The following is a 27,356-nucleotide window of genomic DNA, read 5'->3' as shown; positions in this document are numbered from 1 at the left end:
GAGTTGGACACGACTGAGCGACTTCACTTTCACTTTTCACTATCATGCATTGAAGAAGGAAATGACAACCCACTCCAGTGTTCTTGCCTGGAGAATCCCAGGGACAGGGGAGCCTGGTGGGCTGCCGTCTATGGGGTCGCACAGAGTCGGACACGATTGAAGCGACTTAGCAGCAGCAGCAGAAAACAGCATTAAGCCGGCTACCTCGGCATTTATAGGATTTCAGGACAGGCATGGAGCCCTTGGAGGACAAAAACAGAATCACAGAGCAGAGGTCTTCAACGTGGAAGAGGCATACTCCTGCACATCCTGGAAGACAGTCCAAGGGACTGTGATTTTAAGGAAATGGCTTCCACCTTTCAGCTTCTGTTTTACTCTTGCCTGAAATTGGTCTGCTTGAGAAGAAGTCTGACTACACACTAGTCCTCCTTCCATTTTACAAAAGAAAAACATCTTTTAAAATTCAGAGAAGGATACATCAAAATACTGGTTTCAAAGAAACCTTTTCAAAAAGTAATCAAGGCATTTTGTCCCTTGACAGATGAATGGAAAACAATGTGTATTATATACATACATATCAGTTCAGTCGCTCAGGCTCAGTCGTGTCCGACTCTTTGTGACCACATGGACTGCACCACATCAGGCCTCCCTGCCCATCACCGACTCTGGAATTTGCTCAAACTCATGTCCATGGAGTTGGTGATGCCATCCAACCATCTCATCCTCTGTCGTCCTCTTCCCCGCTACATACATATAATACAATGAAATTATTCAGCCTTAAAAAGGAAGGCTGAGGCCTGCTACAACATAGATAAACCTTGAGGACTTTATATTGAATAAGCTCATCATGAAAGGAAAAATATGTTTCCACTTACATAAGGAACCTAGATGGTCAGATTCAGAGACAGAAAGTAGAGTGCTTTCCAGAAGTCAGAGCAAGCAGGAGGGAATGGGGTGTTTAATGGGTAGAGTTTCAGTTTTTCAAGATGAAGAGTTCTTGAGACTGATGGTGGTGATGGTTTCACCCTGAACTGTACACTTAAAATGGTTAGAATGGTTAAAAAAAAAAAAAAGTACCAAGGCATGCTAAACCTAGGACTTTCTATCAAATATGTATTTCTGTAAAGGACTTGGCTTTAGAAATCGATACTTGAAAGCCTGTATTGAAATACTCTGGAATCACAACGGCCAAAGCAGTATTAATTATTTAAAATATAAGTGCCGATGTTTGATAGGCTTTTGAGAACCAGTGGATAAAACTCACCAATAAGAACTTTACAGTTTGATTGTGGGTGCTTTTAAAACGATAAGTTTAAAAAAAAGGTTAAGTAATAAATATTTATTCCATATTCAATCCATATTATTCAATCCAATTATTATTCAATATTCAATCCATATGATTCCACCTATTTAAAAAAATATGTTTACTATTAATAAGAAAATCCTTTACTTAAACTTGCATTTAGAAAGTTGCTCCGTCAAGTTCAATATGTTCGATGCTAAGCTGCTAAGTCACTTCAGTCGTGTCCGACTCTGTGCGACCCCATAGACGGCAGCCCACCAGGCTCCCCCGTCCCTGGGATTCTCCAGGCAAGAACACTGGAGTGGGTTGCCATTTCCTTCTCCAATGCATGAAAGTGAAAAGTGAAAGTGAAGTCGCTCGGTCGTGACCGACCCTCAGCGACCCTCAGCGACCCCATGGACTGCAGCCTACCAGGCTCCTCCATCCATGGGACTTTCCAGGCAAGAGTACTGGAGTGGGGTGCTATTGCCTTCTCCGAATATGTGAGAGAGTTTTTTCCCAAATGTTCTTGGGCGACACGCCATTAAACCCCTCTAGCTTTCAAAGCTCGGGAAGCTCTTTTGCGCTTTCCTGGGTTCGGTTCTGCCTAGTTCCCAAGCCACAAGGCAGCGCTCGAAGCAAGGAAATCCAGCGGACTCCTGGGCGGGCGTGGGCCCGCGCTTCCGAGGCGGGGGCGTGCCTCTGCGTGACCGCCCCGCCCCGCCCCGCCCCGTCCCGTCAGGTTTTCCGCGCGTGCGTCCCACCGCGTTCGCTCATTTCCCGCCACATTTTTAAGTTTCATTTCCTACCGCGATTGCCGATTCCTCCTCCTGCGCCGCCAGTTCCCGGAGCTGGTCTCCCTCAGGGGAACAAGAGAACGCCAGCCATGGCCCCACCGCGGCGAAAGGCGACGCGGAAAGCTTCGGAAACCGCCTCCGGGGTCTCGGCGCCGTGTGTGGAAGGCGGCTTGTCCGCGGAGCCCAGCGAGCCCGCGGCTGTCCCCGAGGCCCCCCGGCCCGGCGCACGCAGGTGCGGTGCCGCTGGGGCGTCGGGCTCCCGGAGGGAGAAGCCGCAGGTCCGCGCGCGGGCAGCCCGCGCCGAGGACCAGGCGGAGGGCCCGGCGGCTCCGACCGCGGACGCAGAGCCTCCCGCGGCCCCCGGGCACCCCCTGCCCAGGGCTTCGACTCGCAGCCGGGGAACCGCGAGCTCCGCTCGGGCGCGGAGACCCCAGTCCGGGCCCCCGGAAGGCCCCGGCCTCGGCCCGCGGGCCCCCTCTCCGCATCTCGGGCGAAGGGAGGAGGCGCCCGGTGCCTGGAAGCCCCGGGCCGTGCTGGAGAAGTTGAAGTTGAGCCGTCAGGAGATATCCGTAGCGGCGGAGGTGGTGAACAGGCTGGGGGACCACCTGCTGCGGCGGCTGAACAGCCGCGAGTCGGAGTTCAAAGGCGTCGACCTGCTCCGCACAGGGAGCTACTACGAGCGAGTGAAGGTGAGTCGCCGGGCGCCTCCTCCGCAGTTCCCGGGAGAATACCCACCTCCTGCGCGCCCCTCACTTCCTTTCGGAAGTAATGCTTGAGTGGTCTGTGACACCTCATTAAAACGCTGATTTGTTTTGGCTTTCCATTTAGATTGTAAACTGCACCGTCAGAGAATGTTTTACACCATTTTGAACCCTATACGGCTGCTCATTTTTATTGGTCACAACTTGGAACGCTATATGGCTGCTCATTTTATTGGTGTGGACTCAGTGCTATTTGAAGTTCATTGTTGAAGCTGAAACTCCAATACTTTGACCACCTGGAAGAGCTGACTCATTTGAAAAGACCCTGATGCTGGGAAAGATTGAAGGCGGGAGGAGAAGGGGACGACAGAAGATGAGATGGTTGGATGGCATCACCGACTCAATGGGCATGAGTTTGAGTAAACTCCGGGAGTTAGTGATGGACAGGGAGGCCTGGCGTGCTGCAGTCCATGGGGTCGCAAAGAGTCGGACACGACTGAGTGACTGAACTGAACAGTTCTATTTGAGTTTCCCTGGTTAGCACAGTGGTCAAGAATCCGCCTGCCAATGTGGGAGACCTGAATTCGATCTCTGGATGGCGAAGATCCCCTGGAGTAGTTCTTGTTCGGTAACTAAGTCGTGTTTGTCTGACTCTGCCACACCATGGATTGCAGCGCACCAGGCTTCCCTGTCCTTCACCATCTCTGGGAGTCTGTTCAAACTCCTGTCCATTCATTGTGTGATGCCGTGGAACCATCTCATCCTCTGTCTCTCGCTTCTCCCCCTGCCCTCAATCTTTCCCATCATCAGTCTTTTCTTATGAGTCAGCTCTTCCAGGTGGCCAAAGTATTGGAGCTTCAGCTTTAGCATCAGTCCTTCTAATGAACTTTCAGGGTTGATTTACTTTAGGATTGACTAGTTTGATTTCTTTACTGTCCAAAGGACTCTGAAGAGTCTTCTCCAGCACCACAGTTTGAAAGCATCAGTTCTTCACAGGTCCAACCTTCTTTAAGGTCAAACTCTCACATCCATACATGACTACTGAAAAAGCATAGCTTTGACTAGATGGACGTTTTTTGGCAAAGTGATGTTTCTGCTTTTTAATACACTGTCTAGGTTGGTCATAGCTCTTCTTCCAAGGAGCAAGTATCTTTTAATTTCATGGCTGCAGTCACTGTCCACAGTGATTTTGGAGCCCAGGAAAATAAAATCTGTCACTGTTTCTATATTTTCCCCTTCTATTTGCCATGACGTGATGGGACTGGATGCCATCATCTTAGTTTTCTTAATGGTGAGTTTTAAGCCAGCTTTTCACTTAGCTTTCAGCTTCATGAAGAGGTTCTTTAGTTCCTCTTCATTTTCTGCCATTAGGTGGTATAATTTGCCAGATGGTGATATCATCTGCATATCTGAGGTTATTGATATTTCTCCCTGCAATCTTGATTCCAGCTTGAGTTCCATCCAGCCTATCATCTGCATTATGTACTCTTCATAGAAGTTAATTAAGCAGAGTGACAATATACAGCCTTGACGTACTCCTTTTCCTATTTGGAACCAGTCCGTTGTTCCATGTTCCGTTCTAACTGTTGCTTCTTGACCTGCATACAGATTTCTCTGGAGGCAGGTAAGGTGGTCTTGTATTCCCATCTCTCTAAGAATTTGCTACAATTTGTTGTGATCCGCACAGTCAAAGGCTTTAGCATAACCAGTGAAGCAGAAGTAGATGTTGTTCTGGAATTCTCTTGCTTTATCTGTGATCCAGCAGATGTTGGCAATTTGATCTCTGGTTCCTCTGCTTTTTCTAAATCCAGCTTGTACATCTGGAAGTTCTTGGTTCACTTACTGCTGAAGCCTGGCTTGAAGGATCTTGAGTATTACTTTGCTAGCATGTGAAATGGATGCACATAGTTTGAACATTCTTTGGCCTTGTCCTTCTTTGCAATTGAAATGAAAACTGATCTTTTCCAGTCCTGTGTCCACTGCTGAGTTTTCCAAATTTGCTGCCAGTTTGAGTGAAGCACTTGTAACGGCATCATCTTGAAGGATTTTAAATAGCTCAGCTGGAATTCATCATCTCCACTAGCTTGCTTTGTAGTAATTCCTCCTAAGGCCCACTTGACTTAACTCTCCAAGATGTCTGGCTCTGGTTAGTGACCACACCATCGTGGTTATCCAAGTCATTAAGACTTTTTTTTTTTAAGACTTTTTTTTTTTTTTGTACTGTTCTTCTGGAGTAGCAAATGGCAACCCACTCCAGTATTCTTGCCTGGAAAATTCCAAGGACTGAGGAGCCTGGCAGGCTACAGACCACGGGGTCCCAACAGGTTGAACAGGACTGAGCAGTCACACATGCAGTGATATTTATCACAGGAAGATGTAGTGTATGTACCTGGTTTTAGATCTTAAATACTTTTAACACTGAAGACCACTCATAATTTCATCTAAAGCTACTTGAAAGCCAAATGAGCAAAACTTATATCAGACTATCTGTCTAGAGCATGATTCTTATTACATAAATATCAAACTGTTCAGTTCTATGCATGGTTCAAAGGAAAAGAGAAAATTATTAGTTAGAACTCAAGGACAATTAAGACATTTAGAGAGCGGTGTCCAGTCAGAATCACTCTCATTTTTATTTATTTTTTTAAAAACTTTATTTTATATTGGAGTATAGTTGATTAACAGTGTTGTGATAGATTCAGGAGTACAGCAAAATGATTCATTTATACATATATATGTATCTATTCTTTTTCAAATTCTTTTCCCATTTAGGTTGTTATATTGAGCAGAGTTCCTTGTTATCCATTCACAAGTCTCCTTTTTAAAATCAAGCTGATGAAAAGAAATCCAATGAAATTTGTTTTATCTAAAACATATATTGATTTTTAAAAATTGATTCTAAAAGGTCTTCATGTTCATTTTAGAGTTGACCCACTGCCTGCCCTCCAGTAGACCATGGCACAGCAGTACTAACCCTCTGTACCTCTGTCCTCAGCCTCTCCTGTATTTGCCACTGTTCTGTGTTGATTTCCCTGGAAAATTCAGAAAAGCACATAAAAGAACAATATTATTGCTTTTTATTTTGTTCACTGTTATTTTGGTGTATTTTTTATTTTATGCATGCACTTGAATTTCAAAATGGGGTTCCAAACTTTCTGAATTGATTCCATTACTTTGAGAAGTAAAAGATACTTCTCATTAACTCTTTCACTTGGATTCATATTGATGCATTTCCATTCATGCATTTTATTGTATGTAGTATCAAATTCTGGGTGAAAATCTGGAAATTTTCTTGTAGAAATCCCTGTGGGCTTGCCAGTTCATATGTTCTTTTTGTCAATCCCCAGCACCTCACCCCCACCCCCATCTAAGCCACCATCTTTCACCTGAACTTTTGCCTTTCTGATCTCCTTATTTGCCTTCTTGTAATATCTTCTCCACAGAGGCCAGAGTAAATTTTCAAAAATATAAAACTAAAACCTACATTCTCAATGAACACAGTGGAATAAATCTGAACTCCTTTCCAGGATCTACATGTCCTCGCAGAATCTGGGCCATGGCCTCCTCTTCAGCTTTGTTTCATGTCATCTTCCTCTTGTCCACATGGACCTAATTTTTGCTCATTGAGCTAAAATTTTAAATGTTAAATTTAAAATTTTGACAATTCCAAGTTTGAGGAAGATGTGAAGCAACTGAAATTCCTTTATGTTGATGATGGGAGGATAAGTTGGTACTTCCTCTTTTGAAAACTAAAATTTTTTTCTAAAGTTAAAGGTTTGCCTATCCTATGGTCCAGCAGTCCTATTCTGGGTGTATATCCAATAGAAATGAGTGCCCATGGCCACCCAAAGACATATGTAAGAATGCTCAGAATAACTATAATAATTAAACTCAGAACTATTTGTAGTTAAAATTGGAAACAATATTCAACAACAGAATACATAAATCTATTTTGGTATATTCCATTAATTGATTGGAATACTATAAAGAATGAGAACTGCCACTATAGATATAGTGATCTGGATGAGTCTCACAATGATGAATGAAAGAAGTCAGATGTAAAGAGTTCCTACTATATGATTTAGTTTATATGATGTTCCCAAACAGGCAAACCTAACATTTGCTGTTAGAAGTCAGGGTCGTGGCTACTCTTGATGGAGGTTTCTGATCAGAAGTGGGAATGCTGCTGGGCATGGCGGTAGAATGTAGAATTTAGAATGTCCACAAGGCTCACTGTCCTTACTGAGATTCAGCCATTTTTCTTGAATAAATCCTCCTTGGATTGTTGCAGGCCATTTGGTTAATTTACAGAGATCTGAAAAAGCTGAATTTGACCATTTCTGGAGGAGTGGATTTTCAGAGGCTTGTACTTCATTCCCATGGATGGCACTTCAAGTGTTTGTTTAACCCTTGTAGTATCTCCTAGTCAGCTTGGGCTACCATAACAAAATGTCATAGACTGAGAGGCTTAAACAACAGACATTTATTTTCTCACAGTTTTGGAGGCTGGAAGTCCATGATTGGGGTACCAAAATGGCTAGGTTCTGGTGAGGGCTCTCAGCCTGCTTTGCAGACCTTGTTCCTGTATCCTCACCGTGTTCCTCAGCACGTGTTCAGAGAGACATGACTGATCTCACTTCTTATAAGTCCACCAGTCCTGTCAACTAAGACCCTACCCCTTATGATCTCATTACCTTCATTAATTCCTAAAAGCCCTGTCTCCCAAGTATAGTCACATTGAGGGCTAGGGCTTCAGTATATGAATTTGGAGAGGATATAGTTCACACAGCACCTGTACATCTCAATGTGGACTAGCCACATTGATGTGGGGGGCAAAAAACATACGGCCACCAGATAATTGTGTTCAATAAGACAGTCCAGTAGCTGTGTTTGAAGCTTACCACTAATGAGTGAAAGACTCGTGCATTTAAAATGTTATTTATTTTTAATTTATTTTGGCTCCATGGGGTCTCAGTTGCAGCACATGGGATCTTATGCGGTGGCATGTGGGCTTCTGTGGAGTTGTGGCACACAGACTGGAGTGCACAGGCTCTGTAGGTGCAGGTCTTGGGCCCAGCTGCCCCACGGCGTGTGCAATCTTAATCCCCTGACAAGGATTGAACCCATGTGCCCTGCATTGCAAGGCAGATTCTTAACCACTGGGGAAGTCCCTGCATTTTTAATATAAGAAAGTAATCATTGATTATAATTGCTATCATTATTATTGTGGTGATGAAGAAGATTCTTTGATGCTCTTTATATATATGATGATATTTATTTTTTAGCCATGCTGTGCAGCTTTTGATATCTTAGTTCCCCCACCAGGGACTGAACATGTGCCCTTGGCAGCAAAAACTTGGAGTCCTAACCACAGGACTTCAAGGAAATACCCTGAAGCTTTTAAAATGCTGTGGTTCAAAGACACTATTTAGTTAGTGTGTGACTTGGAGCTAACACTTAATTTGGATGACAGCTGTAAGGCAAGGGGCCTTGATCAACTAGCCAGGAAGTAACTACACACATTTTTGAGACCAGTGACAGGAGGGTGGCTCAGTGTGTAGCTTGTGACATAAAAGGTGGCATCTTAAAGGTCTTTAATTTTATCAAGCTTTGAACTCAGGGAAAAAAACTGGTACAGATTTTAAACCTTGAATATTATTTTAAATTCTTTTTAAAAATGAGTATAGTTTTTATAAATGAGTATAGAACCTGAAAATTGAAACCAATAATATTTTCCCAGCTCTACTAGTCTCAGTGGGTATAAATATTAGGAATCTTGCTTTTCACAGTATGATTTTAAGTGGAAATTTCATGAAAAAGATTGTAGTGGGTTGGAACATATTTACAGGCAAACACAATCAGTGCTATTTTTCCTGTTTCTTAGATTTCTGCTCCTAATGAATTTGATCTTATGTTCACACTGGAGGTTCCCCGAATTCAGCTGGAAGAATATTGCAACAGTAGTGCTCATTACTTTGTGAAATTCAAAAGAAATCCCAAAGGAAGTCCTCTGGATCAGTTCTTAGAAGGGGGAATCTTATCGGCTTCTAAGATGCTGTTCAAATTCAGGAAAATCATTAAGGAAGAAATTAAACATATTGAAGGTAAGATCTTTGACTTTTGATTCTTTAAGGTCTAATCATATGCACTAATTTCTTCTCCTGATCTTTTTTGATTTCCCTGCAGTAGACTGTTGACTACATGCATGCCAAGTCATTTCAGTTGTGTCCAACTCTTTGAGACCCTACAGAAACTGTAGCCCACTAGGCTCCTCTGTCCATGGGATTCTCCAGGCAAGAATACTGGAGTAGGTGCCATGCCCTCCACCAGGGGATCTTCCTGACTCAGGGATTGAACCCGTGTCTCTTATGTCTCCTGCATTGGCAGGCGGATTCTTCACCACTAGCACCACCTGGGAAGCCCAGACTACCTTCTAGAAACAAGCTTTTGCTCTTAATTTTCGTCTACTGCATTTTCTTGGTATTCATCCTAAATGCTGATTGGCTCTCTTTTGTTTGCCTTTGTTTTTTTTAGCCGCACCATGTGGCCCTGTGGGATCTTAGTTCCCTGATCAGGGATTGAACCTGGGCTCCTGGTGGTGAAAGCACAGAGTCCTAGCCACAGGACCACCAGAGAATTTCCAGTTGGCTCTATTTTGATCTTCACTGAATATTTGCTGAGAAGCTGCCTGCACCCTTGGGTATAGGTGGTTGAGTAAAATCAGTGGGACTCCCCTCCTGAATTTGCAAAAGCAAATTACAGTGTGTGCTTTGAAGGGAATGAACTGGGAGACGTGGTAGCAGTTGGGATAGAGTGGGTGGTGGAGTAAAGCCCTGTGGCAGAAAAGAGCTTGATAAGCTCAAGGAGCAAAAAGAGGGCCATGTGGACAAGGGGAGGAGTGACATGAAATGAAGTAAAAGTGGCTATGGGCCAGATTCTAGGAGGACTTGTGGATCCTGGAAAGGAGTTCAGATTTTATGCCATGTTCCATTGAGAATTCAGGTCTTAATTAGAGGGTAATTGATTCCCTTGTGGCCCAGCTGGTAAAGAATCTGCCTGCAGTGCGGGAGACCTGGGTTCATCCCTGGGTTGGGAAGAGCCCCTGGAGAAGGCAAGGGCTACTCACTCTAGTATTCTGGCCTAGAGAATTCCATGGACTGCAAGGTCCATGGGGTTACAAAGAGTCAGACATGACTGAGTGACTTTCATTCATTAATGATTGATTGGCTTCACGCTTTTAAAAATTTGCTCTGACTTCTGTGAAGAAGATAGTTTAAGAAGGCAGTTGAGAGTTTGGCTTTGGATAAGTTAAGAGAATCCTATGGTGAAAAAGTATAGTAAAATGAGAGGGTTCAGGAATGCTGGGGGATGGCCCGGGGGGAAATTGCAGTATTAAGCAGAGTGATAAGAAGAGGATCTCATTAGGGGCTGGAGAGAAGAGAGGGAGCAAAAGGAGACTATGCGTGTTCTGCAGGAGTGCTCAGTGTTTACAGCGCACTAACGTCCAGATCATGTTTGCACTTGGTTCGGTTTGTTTTTTGGGGATTGTTGGTAAGTTTGACTCAGAAGTTTCAGTGGAGTCCTCAGCACGTGAGAGAGAAGGGTCGGGATGCTGTAGAGACAGCATAATGGTAATTCTTTAGAAAGTGTTGGCTGCAAAGGAAGTGGAAGGATGGGTAAGTGGGGAGGCAGCATAGATGCAGGGTCAACGGAGAGTGTCCTTTAGGATGAGAGACACTGGATCCCCTTTGTGTGAAGACAGGAATGATCCGGTAGGAGGGGAGGCCACCAATGCAGGAGAGGGAGCGATGGAAGGAGCGAGGTAAGAAGGAAGGGATCCAGAGACCATGTGTTGGGGGGCCTCTGAAAAGTGGATGGACACTCCTAGGTGGTAATAGGACTAAAGGAGACGTCATGGGTAAGAAGGAAGTGGGTTTCTGGATTTAGTGACAAAGAAAATGAGGGTATGTGGTGGGATTTTCTCCTTGGAGATATGTCCTCTCTCCCATTGTCGTCCTTTCTGAAAGTCTTATCTGGGAGAGGTCTTTCACTACTGCTTGTACACCCCGCCCCCCAAAGCCAGTATCTGTCCTCTAGAAGCCTTTCCCAAATTTCTAGCCAGTGGCCATCTCCAGTTGGGTTTCCCACATGCACCTAGAACTCAGTGTAGATGAAATGAAGTTCATCTCAGTCCAGTCTTTCTTCCTTCAGCCAACTCTGTGTTGAACAGTAGACTCAGCGTCAACCATTTCCCAGGCCAGCATCACGAGATGGCCTCCCCGACTCCTACCTTCTCCCTTACCTCACAGATTCAGTTTTATCTACCAGTTCTATTAATTTGAACCTCTTTATTGCTTTCACTTCCAATACATGGGTCTTTTTTTTTTAAAATAAAAATTGTCCATAATCAAGGTGTACAACGTGATGTTTTGATACACATAATGAACTGACTAGCACGGTCAAGCTAATTAGCATCTTGTCCCACAGTTGCCTTTTGTGTGTGAAGTGAGAGTATCTGAAACCTACTCTCTTAGCACAATGCCCATAAACAGTACAGTTGTATTAACAGTACTGTATTAACAATATTAACAGTACTGTAAGATCTGTATGTTAGATCTCTAGACTTACTCGCCCTATATAACTGCAACTCTGTACTCTTTGATGAACGTCTTCCCATTTTCCCTACCTGCCCACCACTGGTAACCACTGTTGTACAGTCTGCTGCTATGTATTCGACTTTTTTAGATTCTTTGTATAAATGAGGTCATGCATTTTGCTTAGCACAATGACTTCCACTGCTGACCTGTACCTCCGCAGGAGACACTCAAACACAGTTCTGTCTCAGTCTCTGTGGGGTCTTTGGGTCCTGGTGTGCACAAGGTTTGTTTGAGCCCTCTGAGCATCTCTGGCAGGTATGGGGTTTGATTCTAAATGTAATTTTGCCCCTCCTACTGTCTTGCTGGGGCTTCTCCCCTGCCCGGACATGGGGTAGCTCCTCAAAGATGCTCCAGTGCTTCTCAGCCTCTGCATTGGGAGCGAGGCATCTTAGCCACTGGACCGTCAGGGCTGTCCCCGAGTGTCTTCTGAGTGGCGCGCATGTTTCCTGAGATGGAGGGGTCATGCTCAAACCTGGAAAACAGGGCTGAGTGACAGCTGAGTTACCTGCTCCCACAAGCAGGGTTTCAGTGCAGGTATTACACACACTGACACATGGGAAGCACTCAGATGGCCTGCCCAGGACGCTGAGACTGGATAGGAAGTGGGCGGGGTTGGGGCTGCTCCTGTCTCTTGCCCTGCTCTGCCCCTTCCTTGGGAGGGGACTCCAGCATTCTGGTGGAGCTTTGTTCCCCAGGCTCTAGCTCCCTCTCCCTCTGTGTCACTGGCTGGGCAAGGGTCCATCCTCCCCAAAGGTTTGCTTGTATCTGGTTCACTCTGCTCCCTCTTCCTTTCTTTCCTTTCATACTTTAATCTTAATCCCTTTAAGACCTTGAGGCCTCAAGCCTAGACCATGTCAGCCTCTCTTAAATGTTCAAGCTGGATTTAGTAAAGGCAGAGGAACCAGAGATCAAATTGCCAACATCTGCTGAACATTCAAAAAAGCAAGGGAGTTCCAGAAAAATATCTACTTCTGCTTTATTGACTATGCCAAAGCCTTTGACTGTGTGGATCACAGCAAATTGTGGAGAATTCTTCAAGAGATGGGAATACCAGACCAGCTGACCTACCTCCTAGGAAATCTATATGCAGGTCAAATCTGTATCCAGTTAGAAATGGATATAGAACAACAGACTTCCAAATCGGCAAAGGAGTAAGTAAAGGCTGTATATTGTCACTGTGCTTATTTAACTTCTATGCAGAGTACATCATGTGAAATGCTGGACTGGATGAAGCACAAGCTGAAATCAAGATTGCTGGGAGAATTATCAATAACCTCAGATATGCAGATACCACACTTATGGCAGAAAGCAAAGAATAAAGAGCCTCTCAATGAAAGTGAAAGAGGAGAGTGAAAATGTTGGCTTAAAACTCAACATTCAGATTATAGCATCTGGTCCCATCACTTCATGGCAAAGAGATGGGTAAACAGTGGAAACAGTGACAGACTTTATTTTCTTGGGCTCCAAAATCACTGCAGATGGTGACTGCAGCCATGAAATTAAAAGACACTTGCTCCTTGGAAGAAAAGCTATGCCAACCTAGACAGCATATTAAAAAGTAGAGACATTACTTGCCAACAACAATCCATCTAGTCAAAGCTATGGTTTTTCCAGTAGTCATGTATGGATGTGAGAGTTGGACTATAAAGAAAGCTGAGCACCAAAGAATTGATGCTTTTGAACTGTGGTGTTGGAGAAGACTTTTGAGAGCCCCTGGGACAGCAAGGAGATCCAACCAGTCTATCCTAAAGGAAATCAGTCCTGATTGGAAGGACTGATACTGAAGCTGAAACTCTAATAGTTTGGCCACCTGATGTGAAGAACTGAGTCATTTGAAAAGACCCTGATGCTGGGAAAGATTGAAGGTGGGAGAAGCGGATGACAGAGGATGAGATGGTTGGATGGCGTCACTAACTCCATGGACGTGAGTTTGAGTAAGCTCCGGGAGTTGGTGATGGACAGGAAAGCCTGGCGTGCTGCAGTCCATGGGGTCGCAAAGAATTGGACACGACTGAGTGACTGAACTGAATGACTTCCACATTCATCCACATTGTTAACAAATGGCAGGATTTTCTTCCTTGTTACGGCTGAATCATATTCCATTGTCTGTATATGCCACAGTCTCTACTTATTCATCTGTCAGTGGATTGTCTCCATATCTTGGCTATTGTGAATCATGCTACAGTGAATGACAGTTGCTCCCTGTGTCTTAATGCTCACTGCCTCTCTGTACGACAGGCCTCTGCCCTCTGAGTTGGTCTGTTGCTGTGATCTTTTTTTTTTTTTTAATTTGGCTGCCCCACATGGCTTGTAGGATCTTAGTTACCAGACCAGGGTTTGAACCCCGACCCTTGACAGCATCAGCTCAGAGTCCCAGCCACTGGACTGCTAGGGACTTCCTGGTGAGGTCTTCTAAATCACGTCTCTCCTTCGTGCTGCTCATCCGACCTCATATGCAGGCCTTCCTCCAACTGCCAAACACAAATTGAAATGAAAATTTAATCACAGCACTCCCAGATCCCACAATCCTTGGGGGCTCCTTGTTTTATATATGAAACAGAATCTTGATGATACCCCCACTGCATGAGGGGTATCAATCAATACTGGTTAAATGAGTAAAACACTGCCTTGTGGGGTCATTTTCTTCTTTAGAACTAATTTTTGTCTTACAGTTAGTATTTACAGGTCTCCAATTATAATTATTTTTCCTGTGTTGTCAGAGAAAAATGGATTGATAAGCCCTTTCTTCCTTATTATATCTTTAAACAGATACTGATGTCATTATGGAGAGGAAGAAAAGAGGGAGCCCTGCTGTAACACTTCTGATTAGAAAACCTAGAGAAATATCTGTGGATATAATCCTGGCTTTGGAGTCAAAAAGCAGCTGGCCTGCTAGCACCCAGAAAGGCCTGCCCATCAGTAACTGGCTTGGAACAAAAGTTAAGGACAATCTAAAACGACAGCCATTTTACCTGGTACCCAAGCACGCAAAGGAAGGAAGTCTTTTCCAAGGTATCTTGATTATGAAGCTTTACGTAAAGATATCCATAGATAAAAGAGTCGTTAATGTTACATTCTAGGGCAGTGAAAGATCAACTGGTGCTGTTGGCATTTCAAGAACCATTGGGCTAAGACGGGAGTTTGGTGAGAGATGGAATTGCAAAGGGCATAATTTTAATAGTAATATCGAATACTCAGCTTTAAAATGTTTACTAGCCCGCGTTTGAATGTTGTTTTTGTTTGTTTCTTGCTAGTAAAGAAAAGCAGGACTGGCCTTGCAATCTGACTGCCCTGGATTTGAATCCTGAGGCTTCTTCCCTCATTAGGTGTGTGATCTGGAGCTAGTTATCAAGCCCCTCTAAACCTGTTTTGGTCATCTGCATATGTGGGTTAATCAAAACTACTTGAAAGATTCTGGGAAGATAAAAATGAGGCAGTGCTTGTAGAATCCCTAGTTGAGTTAATGGCAGCTGTATATTCCTGATGTTATCACCAGAGCCTCAGCTGTCACTCCAGCCTCGTTCCTCTCTCCTCTGTCTGCTTCTACTGCTCCCCATGCCGCTGGCAGAACTTCCTTGCAGCCTCAGCTGCGATTCTGCCCACTGGTTGGGTCTCCTCACCCGTGTACCGTGGCCTTCTGGGTCAGGACAGGTTTTCAGGTGGTGGTCTTGGGTAACATTCAAGTTGTGAAGACTGGGCTGAGATAGTCTACAGGTGAAGCTGAATAATGGTGATATCTTCTGAGGTAGAAAAAAAATTCACCGATTATTTTCTTTTTCTCTCATAAATTATAAAGGACTTTTAGCACCTACTACTGCTGGACTCCAAGGAAATTGGAGGACAGATAACAAAAGAAGCCAAGTTATCTGATAACAGATGAGATCAGATAACAAATGAACATATCCAAGAAATCGTCCATCATGCTTAGTTTGATGGCTTGTTTTGTGGACACACCTCATAACTTTATATTGCATATATGTAGGAGTCATTTTCTGTAAGAAAAGTTGTTTATAAGAAGGAATTACATGTATCATGATTTTGTGAAAGGAATATAACTTTGTGGAGAAGGGTGTACAGTTTCTAGCAGGGCTATCCCAAGAAACCCTCATTGCATGTGATACAGAAATCTCAACAGGACCCATACTGCTCTCTTTGTGGCCCTTGGCCAACTACCTTGGGGGTGACTGGGAGACCCATCAGCCTAGAGATGAGGAAGCATGCTTCAGTGGCCATGTGGCTATACAAAGGCCAGTGTGGTTAGATAGTTCCTCATATCCATGCCTAAGATAAAAGTGGAGGCGGTCAGGCACTCAGCTGACCTCTGCTCTGGCACCCTTGGCTGGTCTCCATCTCTCCTCATTTCAGATTATTCATATTTAGGCAAAACCCTGTGGCTGTGTCTGTGTGTATCTGAGTGGCTAAGAGGGGCAATGAAAATAACTTGTATTATCAATAGATAGGCATGTATTACACCTATATTAGCTTTTTTCTTTTCAAATATCTTATTAAAAATATCCTGGTCACAGGTATATTTTAAAATATATACTTTGTTTGATTTTTTTATCAAAAATTTCAATCTTTTTTGAATCAAAAATAATATGATTTTGATATTATCAAAAAATGAAAAAAAATTGTTATCAAAATAATAATACAGGTGTTGTTACCAAGAATATAATTATTTTTTAAAAGTATAAACTTTATTTGCAGTTCTTTTTGTTAAGATAAAAAGACAGTCAAAATATTAAGTTTATTTTCTGACCTTAAGACTTGAAACATAATAGTTTTTATTACACTAAAATGTACAAACATTAAAATACAAATTCCTTCAAACTGGTAATCATCCATAGTTGACTTTATCTAACAAAAGAGATTGAACATCAACTAAATACAAGTATCATTATGTATAAAATAAAACTAGAAGATATTTCTTTGCATTAAAGATCATTTTCACAATGATACTTAATGAGCATGGCAAGGACTATACATTTCATCACATTTATCAATACCTCATGTCAAAATGTATGCAAAGAATGCTAAAATAGAAAAAAAAATCAGTAAAACTGCAGTGTTCTCAAATATCTAAATTGCCTACATTTTAAATTCATTTAAATGCAAAAAAGTTATTCATCAATTTCAGTTCTGATATTCCAGTCAATGAACATGAAAAGCTTTATTTAAAAAGAATAATCCGTACACTGTTGATGGAAGTGTTAAATGGTACAATCACTTTGAGAAACAGTCTGGCAGTTTCTTATACAGTAAAACATATGTCTTCCCTAATCCAACATGAAGTCCATAACACATTTATACAAGAATATACATAACAGCCAAAATCTGTAAATAGCCCAGAAGTCCATCAAAAGATAATGGATATAATGTTTGTAAACTAGAATACTACTCAGCAACAGAAATCAATGAACTACTGATAAAAGAGGGTCTTAAAAACATTAAGACAGGTGAAAGAAAACAAACGAAAGGTCCGTACTGTATAAGCTCAATTATATTACATTTGAGAACAGGCGAGATTTATCTACAGTTTTTTATTTTTAATTAGAACATTGGTTGCCTGAGGTGACTGTGGATTGATTACGCAGGGGCACAAGAGAACTTTCTGGAGTGATGATAACTTTTTAACTCCAGATACGGCTTAAATTACACAGGTATAGTCATTTGTCAAAACTCATCAAATGCAATATTTAAGATTTGTGTGTTTCACTGTTTGCAAATCTTACCTTAAGTATCAAACACACACAGATAAATACTGACCTCCGAAAATCATGCTGAAATGTTTATGGGTAAAGTATTCTAGCTAATTCCACAACTTGTTTTAAAATAACATTTTTCTCAGGCATCCCTGGTAGTACAGTGGTTAAGAATCCACCTGCCAGTGCAGGGGACATGGGTTTGATCCCTGGTATGGGAAGATCCCACATGCCACGGGGCAGCTAAGCCCGGGCACCACAAACTACTGAGCCTGAGCTCTAAGACCTGGAGCAGCAACTACCGAGCTCATGTTCTGCAGCTACTGAAGCCCGGTGGGTTAAGCCAACCAACTCAGCATGCTTAAAATTCATTTTCATTATTGTTTCTAATTTTAGACATTGGATTTTAAATGTTGATTTAGTTTTGTTTTTTAAATTTATAAAGCATTCATATGGTCTCAAAGTCAAAGCTACAGAGAAAAGTATTCTTAGGGAAACACAGCTTCCCTGTTATGTTTCTTCTACCCTCTTCTCTCCTTTCCCGATTGGAAATCCATTAATTGTTTTGGGTTTACCTTTCGTTTTTAAAAAGTACAAGCATTTTTTGTCTGTAATATATATGCGTATGTATATATATTTATATGCAACCCCCTTTTTAAGATAATGAGTACATTTTTTCTATTTTTACTTAATATCTTGGCTATCACGCCATAGCTCTATATAGAGATAGCACTCATTCCTTTTTTTGTTTTTTAAAATACTTCTATGTATTTACTTTCTTTTGGCTATGTTGGGTCTTCATTGCTCCTTAGCCTTTTCTCTGGTTGTGGAGAGCTGGGGGCTCCTCTCTAGCTGTGGTGCGCAGACTTCTTGTTGCGGCAGCTCTCTTGTGGTACACAGGCTTCAGTGGTCGTGGCCTCCAGGCTCTGGGGCACAGGCTGTATAGTTATGGTGCACGGGCTTAGTTTCTCCAAGGCCTGTGAGATCTTCCCAGATCAGGGACCTAACCTGTGTCTACTGCCGATCCTTTGTTGCCAGGCGGATTCTTTATCACTGAGCTACCATGGAAGACCAGCACTCATTTCTTCTTTTAACAAAATTTTTATGCTCTTTTTAAAGGTTACTTTCTATTGAGAATTATTGCAAAATATTAGCTGTATATTTCCTGTGTTGTATGATGATACATCCTTGTAGTCTTATGCCCAGTAGTTTGTCTTTCCCACTTCCTCACCCCTGTATTGCCCCCTCCACTGGTAACCACTCATTTATTGTCTTTTATCTGTGAATCTTATTGTTATTTTCACTAGTTTATTTTTTTAAGTTCCATGTATAAAATCATGTCATATAGTGTTTTTGTCTTCTCTGTCTGACTTATTTCATTTCGCATAATGCCCTTCAAGTCTGTCCATGTTGCTGCAGATGGCAAAATTTCATTCTTGTTTTTAATGACTGAGTAGTATTCCACTGTATATATACCACAGCTGCTTTATCCATTCATCTGTTGATGGACACTTGGGTTACTTTCATATCTTGACAATTGTGAACAATGCGGCTGTGAACACTGAGGTATGTGTACCTTTTCAAAAACCCCACCAAGGGTTTTTTTGAGCACCCATTCCTTTTTACAGTCTATTTTTGCAGTTTGTCAAGGAATAGTAAATCCATATCTAATTTTGCTATTATTGCCAAAGTAACCTCCATACAGAATTACCAATTTGCATTCCCAACAGCTGCGTGTAGGAAAGTACCCAGTTCACCCTCAGCTTCATCAACAGAACTCATTAAACTTTGGAATGTTTGCCAATAACTCAAAAAAGGGAGAAATGATACCTCAATGTCGTTATTTAAAATAAACTTTTAATTTTAGAATAGTTTAAGATTTGCCAAAAAAGTACAAAGATAGTATAGAGAATTCCTATATACCACATAACCAATTTTCCATTTTAACATCTTACATTAATATGACACATTTGTCACAATTAATGAACCAATATTAATGTAGTCCTGTTACTTAGATTTCCTTAGTTTCTACCTGATGTCCTCCTTCTGTTCCAGGAGCCCATGTAGGATGCTACGTTCCATATAGTCGTCATGTCTCCTTAGTTTCCTCTTGACTGTGACAGTTTCTCAGTCTTTGTTTTTGGTGACCTTGACAGTTTTGAAGAGTACCAGTCAGATATTTTGTGGAACAGCCCTCATTTGGCATGTGTCTCATGTTTTTCTTGTGATTAGATTGCAGTTCTGGGTTTGGGGGAGGAGGACTACAGAAATGAAGTGCCGTTCTCATAACATTGCGTCAACGGTACATCGTGGGCCTGACTTAACACTGCTGGTGTGGACCTTAATCTCCTGGCTCAGGGAGTGTTTGCCAGGTTTCTTCCCTGTTAAGATCTTCTCTTTCCCCCCTTTTCATACTGTGCATTTTGGAAGGAAGTCACTGTGCACAGCTCACACTTAAGCTCACCTCTTTAAGAGCAGAGTATTTACACAAATTATTCAGAATTCTTCTGCATGGGAGATTTATCTCTTCTCTCTAATCTGTTTACTTAAACCATATCAGTATGGACTCATGGGTATTTGTCTCATATTTTGGGCTATAATTCAATACTGCTTTCATTTTGTTGCCTAAATTGTTCTAGCTTTGGTCTTCAGGAGCTCTTGCAGTTGGCTCCTGTATCCTTTGGACATATGTCCCATAATTGTGGTTTTTTGGTTTTTATTTTCAGTACTCATTCACTTTCTGGCACTACAAGATGCTCCAGGCTCATCTTGCGTAATTCCTGCTTCAGTCCTAGAATCAGCCATTTCTCCAAGGAACTTTCTGGATCATTTTATTGTAGAATGTATACTAGAACTGTAGAAGTGTGATCTGGGTGCTATGTGTGTTCTGCTGCTAGGGTGTCATCCCTTTCAGCTAGGGGAGCAAGGAAATATGTGTATGTATACTATCCCCAGGATATGCACAGCTCACCACCTGTATTTGTATCAAGTGGTACATGAGTTCATGCTGATGCCTCTAACTGTAATCCGTTACCACGTGGGTCATCTTGCCCTCCCTCCTTGCTATCTGTAACCTTTCATTCCAACAGTGAGAAACCTGGCTCCTACCATCTGCCACCCACCTAGCCCATCGTTCCTTGTTCAGTTCCCACCCACACATATGAGCGCTTCAGAATTGCAAACCCATTCCCCTGTGTGCACGGGGCACATGTACCGTTCCTTTCACCTTCAGTCTTACAGACCCTGTTTCCAAAGCAACTTCAGTCAACACCTTTTGCCCCCAGCCCCTTCAGGGAGGTTGTGTCATATGTTTGTGATACAGTTAGAGCCCCTTTTCACAGTGTGCATTCCTTCCTGAGATCCCTTGACCATCTTAAATGACTTTTTTAACAGTTTGTGTATGTTAAGGTTCACTCTTCATGCCATGAAGTCCTATTGGTTTTGACAAATGCATTGCATCATTATCTATAATTACATAATGTTTTCACTTCCCTGAAAAGTCCCTCTACTTACTCAACCTTCCCCATCCCAAATCTCTGGCAACCACTGATCTGTTTACCATCTCTGCAGAGTTTGCCTTTTCCAGAATGGCATGAATGGATTGTTGTAAATGGATTTATATAGCAGCAGTGAGCACACCTCTCTCTGTGCCACCTTTTCCATATATTTATTATCTGTATATTATATATGTATTATATGCTTTTTTCTGTCCCCCCAAAATCTTTGTCTGTCCATGGGCTATATACCATTATGTCATACATAATGTCACTTTATAAGTCTCAATAGTTGCTTTCCCACTCTGTCCTTCTTCAAGAGCATTTTAGATATTCTTGACCCTTTGTTATTTTTATAAAAATGTTGGTATTGTCAAGTTCCACAAACATTTTTTTCTGGAGTTTTGATTGTGAGAGCATTGAATCTGCAGATGAATTTGGGGAGATGTGATGTATTTATAATAATGAGTCTTTAATTCATGTGCAGGTGCACATCTCTGTTTATTTGGATTGCCTCTAATACTTTTCAGTGAAGTTTTAGAATGTTCTCCACAGAAATTTTGTATATCTTTTATCAGATTTACTCATAGGCAGTTGTAACATTATGAAAAATTGTAAAACAGATAAGTAGACTGAAGAATATATGGAACTCACACATACCTGTCATTATGTTTCTTTTGTATTTTCTATACACACAATTATATCATCGATCAGAAATGATGGCTTTGTTTTTCTCTTTCCAGTGCTATCACCCTATTTTTCCTTCTCTTACTGTGCCTGCTACGATAGCTATTGCATGTCAAACGGAATGAGGATAGCAGCCTACATTCCTGTTTTCAAAGAAAAAACTTCAACTTTTTATGTTAGATTATCATATTGCTATCATCAGATCAAGGTTCCATCTGCATTTAAATTACTGAAAGGTGTTTAAACGATGAATGAATATTAAATTTTATTGGCTGCATTTTCTGCATCTGTTGAGTTGGTCATATGTTTCTCCCCTGTTCTGTTAATGCTACAGGTTGTGTTGATTGACTTTTAAAATGAAAAACCAATGCCTGGTATTAAAACTCAACAGTGATAGGATGGGTCAGAGCTATCAATGGTAAAACTTGGGGAGACAGGGGAAATCATTCTATTGCGTAAAATTCCAAAAATAGAAAAAAAGGAAACGTTCCCTGATTCATTTTGCATAAATACTAAAACTTTGCAAGGATAGTATAAAAGAATAAACAATATAGAGACAAAACATCAGCAAACAGAATTTAGCAACACATAAAAAGCAATAGATCTTACCATAGCTCACTATATTAAGCTCTGACTTCTTCCCCTAATTGTTCTCTATCTTGGCCCATTGTTTGCTTGGTCAAATCACTTGTTTTAATATGTAAGCACATTATTTATCCGTTCACTTCTTTTGGTCTGTCTCCTCCTAGAAATTTTTCAGAATTATATTTTAATGAAGGAAATCACTTAAATATTTGTTTGTTACTGGATGCTTTTGGTAAAGTGCTTTTATGTTTTTCTTTTGGATATTAAGAAGAAACATGGCGGCTGTCCTTCTCTCACATTGAAAAGGCCATTTTGACAAATCATGGACAAACTAAAACATGCTGTGAAACTGAAGGAGTAAAATGTTGCAGGTAACCTCCTTATTTTGTAAATGACAGACATACCAATAGAATGCTTAGTTCTTTGCTGACTCCATAGTTGAAACCTGAAGATTACCACTGCTGGGTTGAGTCCTGGGGGCAGCACATGGCTGGATTGACCAGGGGTATTGGAGTGTAAACATGAAACCAAGGACGCCAGGTCCAAGGGACTAAGGAAAGAATGTTGTTAGAAGCAATGCTGGGACCTCCCTGGTGGCCCATGGTTAAGGCTTCAGCTTCCAGTGCAGAGGGTACGGGATCAATCCCTGGTCGGGAAGCTAAGATTCCCGTGTGCCTTGAGGCACAAAAACTAAAACATAAAACAGAAGCAGCATTGTAACAAAATTTGATAAAGACTTTAAAAATGGTCCATATTAAAAAAATAATCTTAAAAAAAAAAGGGACTGCTGGGGAGCATAGACCTGAGCCTGGATGCTATGGACGTCTGAGAGGAGGAAAGAGTGGAGGGTGTGAATACTAGCCATGACAGTTGGGTTTGCCTTAACGTTCTGGTTGGTTCAAGGCAATGAATAATAATGTTGCAATAATGGGAAGAGACCAAAGGACCACTCTTATTGGGTGCTGGTGCTTGCTTTGAGATGGTTTAGCTATGAGGAAGGCCAGGGAATGACAAGCCAAGTTTGAAACAGCACTAAGATGTGGGTAATTATTTTTCTTGATTAGCATACATACCATAAAGAACTGAGTTTTGAAAAGAATCATTCATTTCAGTTTCTCAAGTTGGGCTTTCCTGATAGCTCAGTTGGTAAAGAATCTGCTTGCAATGCAGGAGAGCCCAGTTTGATTCCTGGGTCCGGAAGATCTGCTGGAGAAGGGACAGGCTACCCACTCCGGTATTCTTGGGCTTCCCTTGTGGCTCAGCTGGTAAAGAATCCACATGCAATGTAGGAGACCTGGGTTCGATCCCTGGGTTGGAAAAATCCCCTGGGGCAGGGAAAGGCTACCCACTCCAGTATTCTGGCCTAGAGAATTCCATGGACTGAGTATAGTCCATGGAGTTGCAAAGAGTCGGACATGACTGAGCGACTGTCACTTTCACTTTCACTTTCAAAGCTGAATAGAATAAGGATCACAGAAGTTAAAAGGTTAAACCAAGGATACCCAAAGTGTGGGCACAGAGGGTTCTTTAAGGCTTCACATGCAGGCTTTGAAGCAAGCATTAAGAAAAGTCTATTGTTGATAAGGCTTAATAATTTTATAAACATTAAGTTTTGTCAGCTACCAAAATAACTGAATGATTAATCTAAATCAAAATAAGACAATGATTTTATAAAAATTAAAACAAGATTTTTCTAAATACTAAACTGGATGAATAATGTAAAATATCTGTTAGTTTTCATGTAGTTGAATTAATCCTAATAGAATAAAAACTTAAGCTATGAATGGGGAAGAGGGAAGGAGAAAATATGTTTTTGAAACTTTTAAAGTATGTATTTGAAAAAATAATTAGGTTTTATAATATAATATAATAATTATATTATTTATACATATCTTTGGGCTTCCCTAGTAGCTCAGCATAAAGAGTCCACCTGCAATGCAGGAGATGTGGGTTCAATCCCTGGGTTGGGAAGATCCCCTGGGGAGGGCATGGCAACCCACTCCAGTATTCTTGCCTGGAGAATCCCATGGACAGAGGAGCCTTGCGGGGTACAGTAAATAGGGTCAGAAAGAGTCCTACAGGACTGAAGTGACTGAGCACGCACGCACACATACATACCTTTATTGTTTTTTGTGTCTTTATAAAAAATGTATTATATATCTGTATTGTTTACTACATCTTTGTATGTTTTTCCTGTAAGATGCCTGAAGTTGTTTGTGGAATGAAAAAGGTTGTAAAGAAATAAAAATAAATGCTTCTGTTTTCTATTCAACAGGAAAGAGTGTTTAAAGCTGATGAAATACCTTTTAGAACAACTGAAAAAAAAGTTTGGAAAGCAAAGGGGACTGGATAAGTTCTGTTCTTATCATGTGAAGACTGCCTTCCTTCATGTCTGTACCCAGAACCCGCATGACAGTTGGTGGCTCTACAAAGACCTGGAGCTCTGCTTTGATAACTGTGTGACATACTTTCTTCAGTGTCTCAAGACAGAACACCTTGAGCACTATTTCATTCCTGATGTCAATCTCTTCTCTCGAGACGAAATTGGAAAGCCAAGTAAAGAATTTCTGTCAAAGCAAATTGAATATGAGCAAAACAATGGATTTCCGGTTTTTGATGAGTTTTGAAATTTTATTTTTAAGAAGAACCCAAGAATTAGAGTGACTTTATAATAATTGAAATGTATCACAACAGTGATTGACTAAAATGAATATAATTATTCAGCCATCAGTTTGTCTTCATCAAGTCTAATCAATATAAAAGGATGGATTATCCTAGAAAAGAGATTATTTAATGGAAGCAAAGGAGTATTTAAGGGTCTCCCTGGTGGTCCAATGGTTAAGAATCTACCTGCCAATGCAGAGGACATGAGTTTGATCTTTGCTCTGAGAAGATCCCACATGTCCCGGGGCAACTCACCACGTGTCACAACTACTGAGCCTGAGCTCTGGAGCCTGCAAGTCGCAACTGCTGAGCCCATGTGCTACAGTACCCCCTAGAGCCTGTGGAGCCTGTGCTCCGTAACAAGAGAAGTCACTACAGTGAAAGGTCCTCAAACTACTAGAAAATAGCTCTCATTCTCTGCAACTAGACAAAGCCCTCATGCAGCAACAAAGACCCAGCCATAAATAAATAAATAAGTAAATCTTTTAAAAACAAAGAAGTATTTAAAGTATAAAAGCTTTATCAGAGTGGGGTGAAAAGGACAAAATACAGATCACCTCAATTAAATTCATCAAGCACTTACTGAACAGCACTCCTGACCTAGCACAAATGTGTGGAAGGTGGCAAGGGACAATGTTAGAAATGATCATTGCCTCTATGAACGGGGTAGATTTTATTGAACATATGAATATATTTGGAAGTAGTGTCCTGTCCTATGTGATAGGATAGGTAAGAGGGAAATGAAAAAATCGGTTCTGCATGTCTTGGGAAATTGATTATCTTTTATAGAAAAATATAGGATACTTTACTACATGGCTAAATATAAAACATAACTTATTTTCTTTTACTTTCAGTAATACTTTATATGTATTTCTGAAAAAGCAATAATACACATATGGTACAAAACTGAAAGAGTATGAAAATGTTACCCTCTCTCCTCTACTCAGCATTCAACTTGAGGGAGCTGCTGCTTGTTAACTTTTTTCTATTCATGTATTTTGCACATTTTCTTATTGGGTGTTTTATTGTTTTCTCATCATCATTTTACTTTGTTGTCATTCTCATGTAACGATTAACTTCTGTGTGGATTGTCTATATTTTTTGTGTCTTTGTGAGTGAGGTTTTAAAATTTACTTCTTGAACTTACCAGTCTTTATGCTTATGTGCAATTTTATGTATCTTGTTTAACAACCAAATGTGTTTGAACATACTAATCATTGGACATTTGGAGAAGAGTTTCAGTGATAAATAGAAAATAGTATGATAAATAAATAGAAAATCGGGCAAACAAAAAAATCCAAGCTTCTTTTAACTCCAGGAAAAATTGTGTCCAAGAAAAGAAAATTAATCATAGTCTAGTTTGAGAATATTGCTCAGCTGTATTTATGAAGTCAAAGTAATATTATAACTACTGGCTATTAATTTTATCAGAATTATGATTAGTTATATGGAGAAGATAGGGTAACAGTCCGAGTGCTTATGTGTAACAATGATGGTGGAGTTGGGCTATATTGGTTTTCTACTGTTGCATTAAACTTACCATGAAATTAGTGGCTTGAACAATACACATTTATTATCTCACCATTTCTCTGGGACAGGCTTCTGGGATGGGTCTGCACAACATCTCACAAGACTTCAGTCAAGGTGTAAGTGGGGTTGCAGTCTTATCTGAGGCTTCCCCAGAGAATTCAGTTTCTTATGGTTGTAAGACTGAAGACTTCAATTTCTTGTTGACTGTTGGCCAGAGATTGTCCTCAGCTGCTAGAAACTGCCTTCAGTTCCCTGCTGTGTGAACCGGCCAGCATTGGCAGCCCCTAGCATGTCAGCAGTTCACTGCTGGCAAGGGGGGGAAAAACTCCAGCAAGAGGGTGCAACAGTCTTATTTCACCTAACAGCGAACATGTAATCGTGTGTATCTCATAACCTTTACCACATAATTGGTTGAAAGCAAGTCACTATTTCCACCCATATTCAAAGGGAGGGGAATCACTGAAGAGTGTTAGGTCAGTTTAAACAACTGTATAGTTAGGGGGAAGACTGTTCCCCTGAGACCAGTCCTGACACCAATTGCAGCTTGAGGAGGTTCTCCAAATCATTCTTAGGTTTGATAAGTCACTGAAAGATAGAACTCAACTTAAACCAGTATATTCATGGTTACAGTTTATTACAGGGTAAAGATAAAGGTTTAAATTAGCCAAGGGAAAGAAAATGTCCACAAGGGTACCAAACAATGAGGTTCTGTTCTTTTTGCCTGGGAAGTCATGGATATGTTTTTATCTCTTGTCATTAGTGAATAACAATAAACACAAATACTGCCAACCAGGGAAGCTCACCTGAGTTGAGAGTTTTTATTGGACCTCAGTGATTGTCTTGATTTAATGCTATGTTTTCAGTTTTGTTATCAGTTATCCTAGCTTTTGGGCTTCCCAGGTGGCTTAGTTGTAAAGAATCCACCTGCCAATGCAGGAGACACAGGTTTGATCCCTGGGTGGGGAAGATCCCCTGGGGGAGGAAATGCCAACTCTCTCCAGTATTCTTGCTTGAAAAATCCCATGGATTAGGAGCTTGGTGGGCCCTAGTCCGTGAGGTCTCAGAGTTGAACACAACTGACTAACACTTTGACATATGTATATGCATATGCTGGACGCAACTGAGCAACTTTGACTTTCACATACATGTATAATTTTACTTACATGTACACACATTATGTGTTGGCAAAACATTTCAAAGTAATTTATACGTATTACTATACTTCATCCCCAAACCAGTAATTCCCTACCTCATACT

The 27,356-nt window shown here is 41.3% G+C and overlaps 1 protein-coding gene across 1 annotated transcript; it reads left to right on the top strand.

Annotated features, from left to right (window-relative positions):
• Window positions 1–2,000: 2,000 nt before the first annotated feature.
• On the top strand, window positions 2,001–26,119 carry CGAS (cyclic GMP-AMP synthase). Its single transcript, XM_061427207.1, has 5 exons — window positions 2,001–2,768; window positions 8,665–8,884; window positions 14,207–14,449; window positions 22,174–22,276; window positions 24,181–26,119. Exons 1-5 carry the CDS (start codon window positions 2,169–2,171, stop codon window positions 24,530–24,532), a joined length of 1,518 nt encoding a protein of 505 aa, XP_061283191.1. The 5' UTR covers window positions 2,001–2,168; the 3' UTR covers window positions 24,533–26,119.
• Window positions 26,120–27,356: the final 1,237 nt, after the last annotated feature.

The sequence above is a fragment of the Bos javanicus genome, chromosome 9 (genome assembly GCF_032452875.1).
Source record: "Bos javanicus breed banteng chromosome 9, ARS-OSU_banteng_1.0, whole genome shotgun sequence".
In the NCBI taxonomy this organism is placed as follows: domain Eukaryota; kingdom Metazoa; phylum Chordata; class Mammalia; order Artiodactyla; family Bovidae; genus Bos; species Bos javanicus.
The sequence above is the reverse complement of the archived record's forward strand: the minus strand, read 5'-3'. Positions and strand labels throughout refer to the sequence as shown.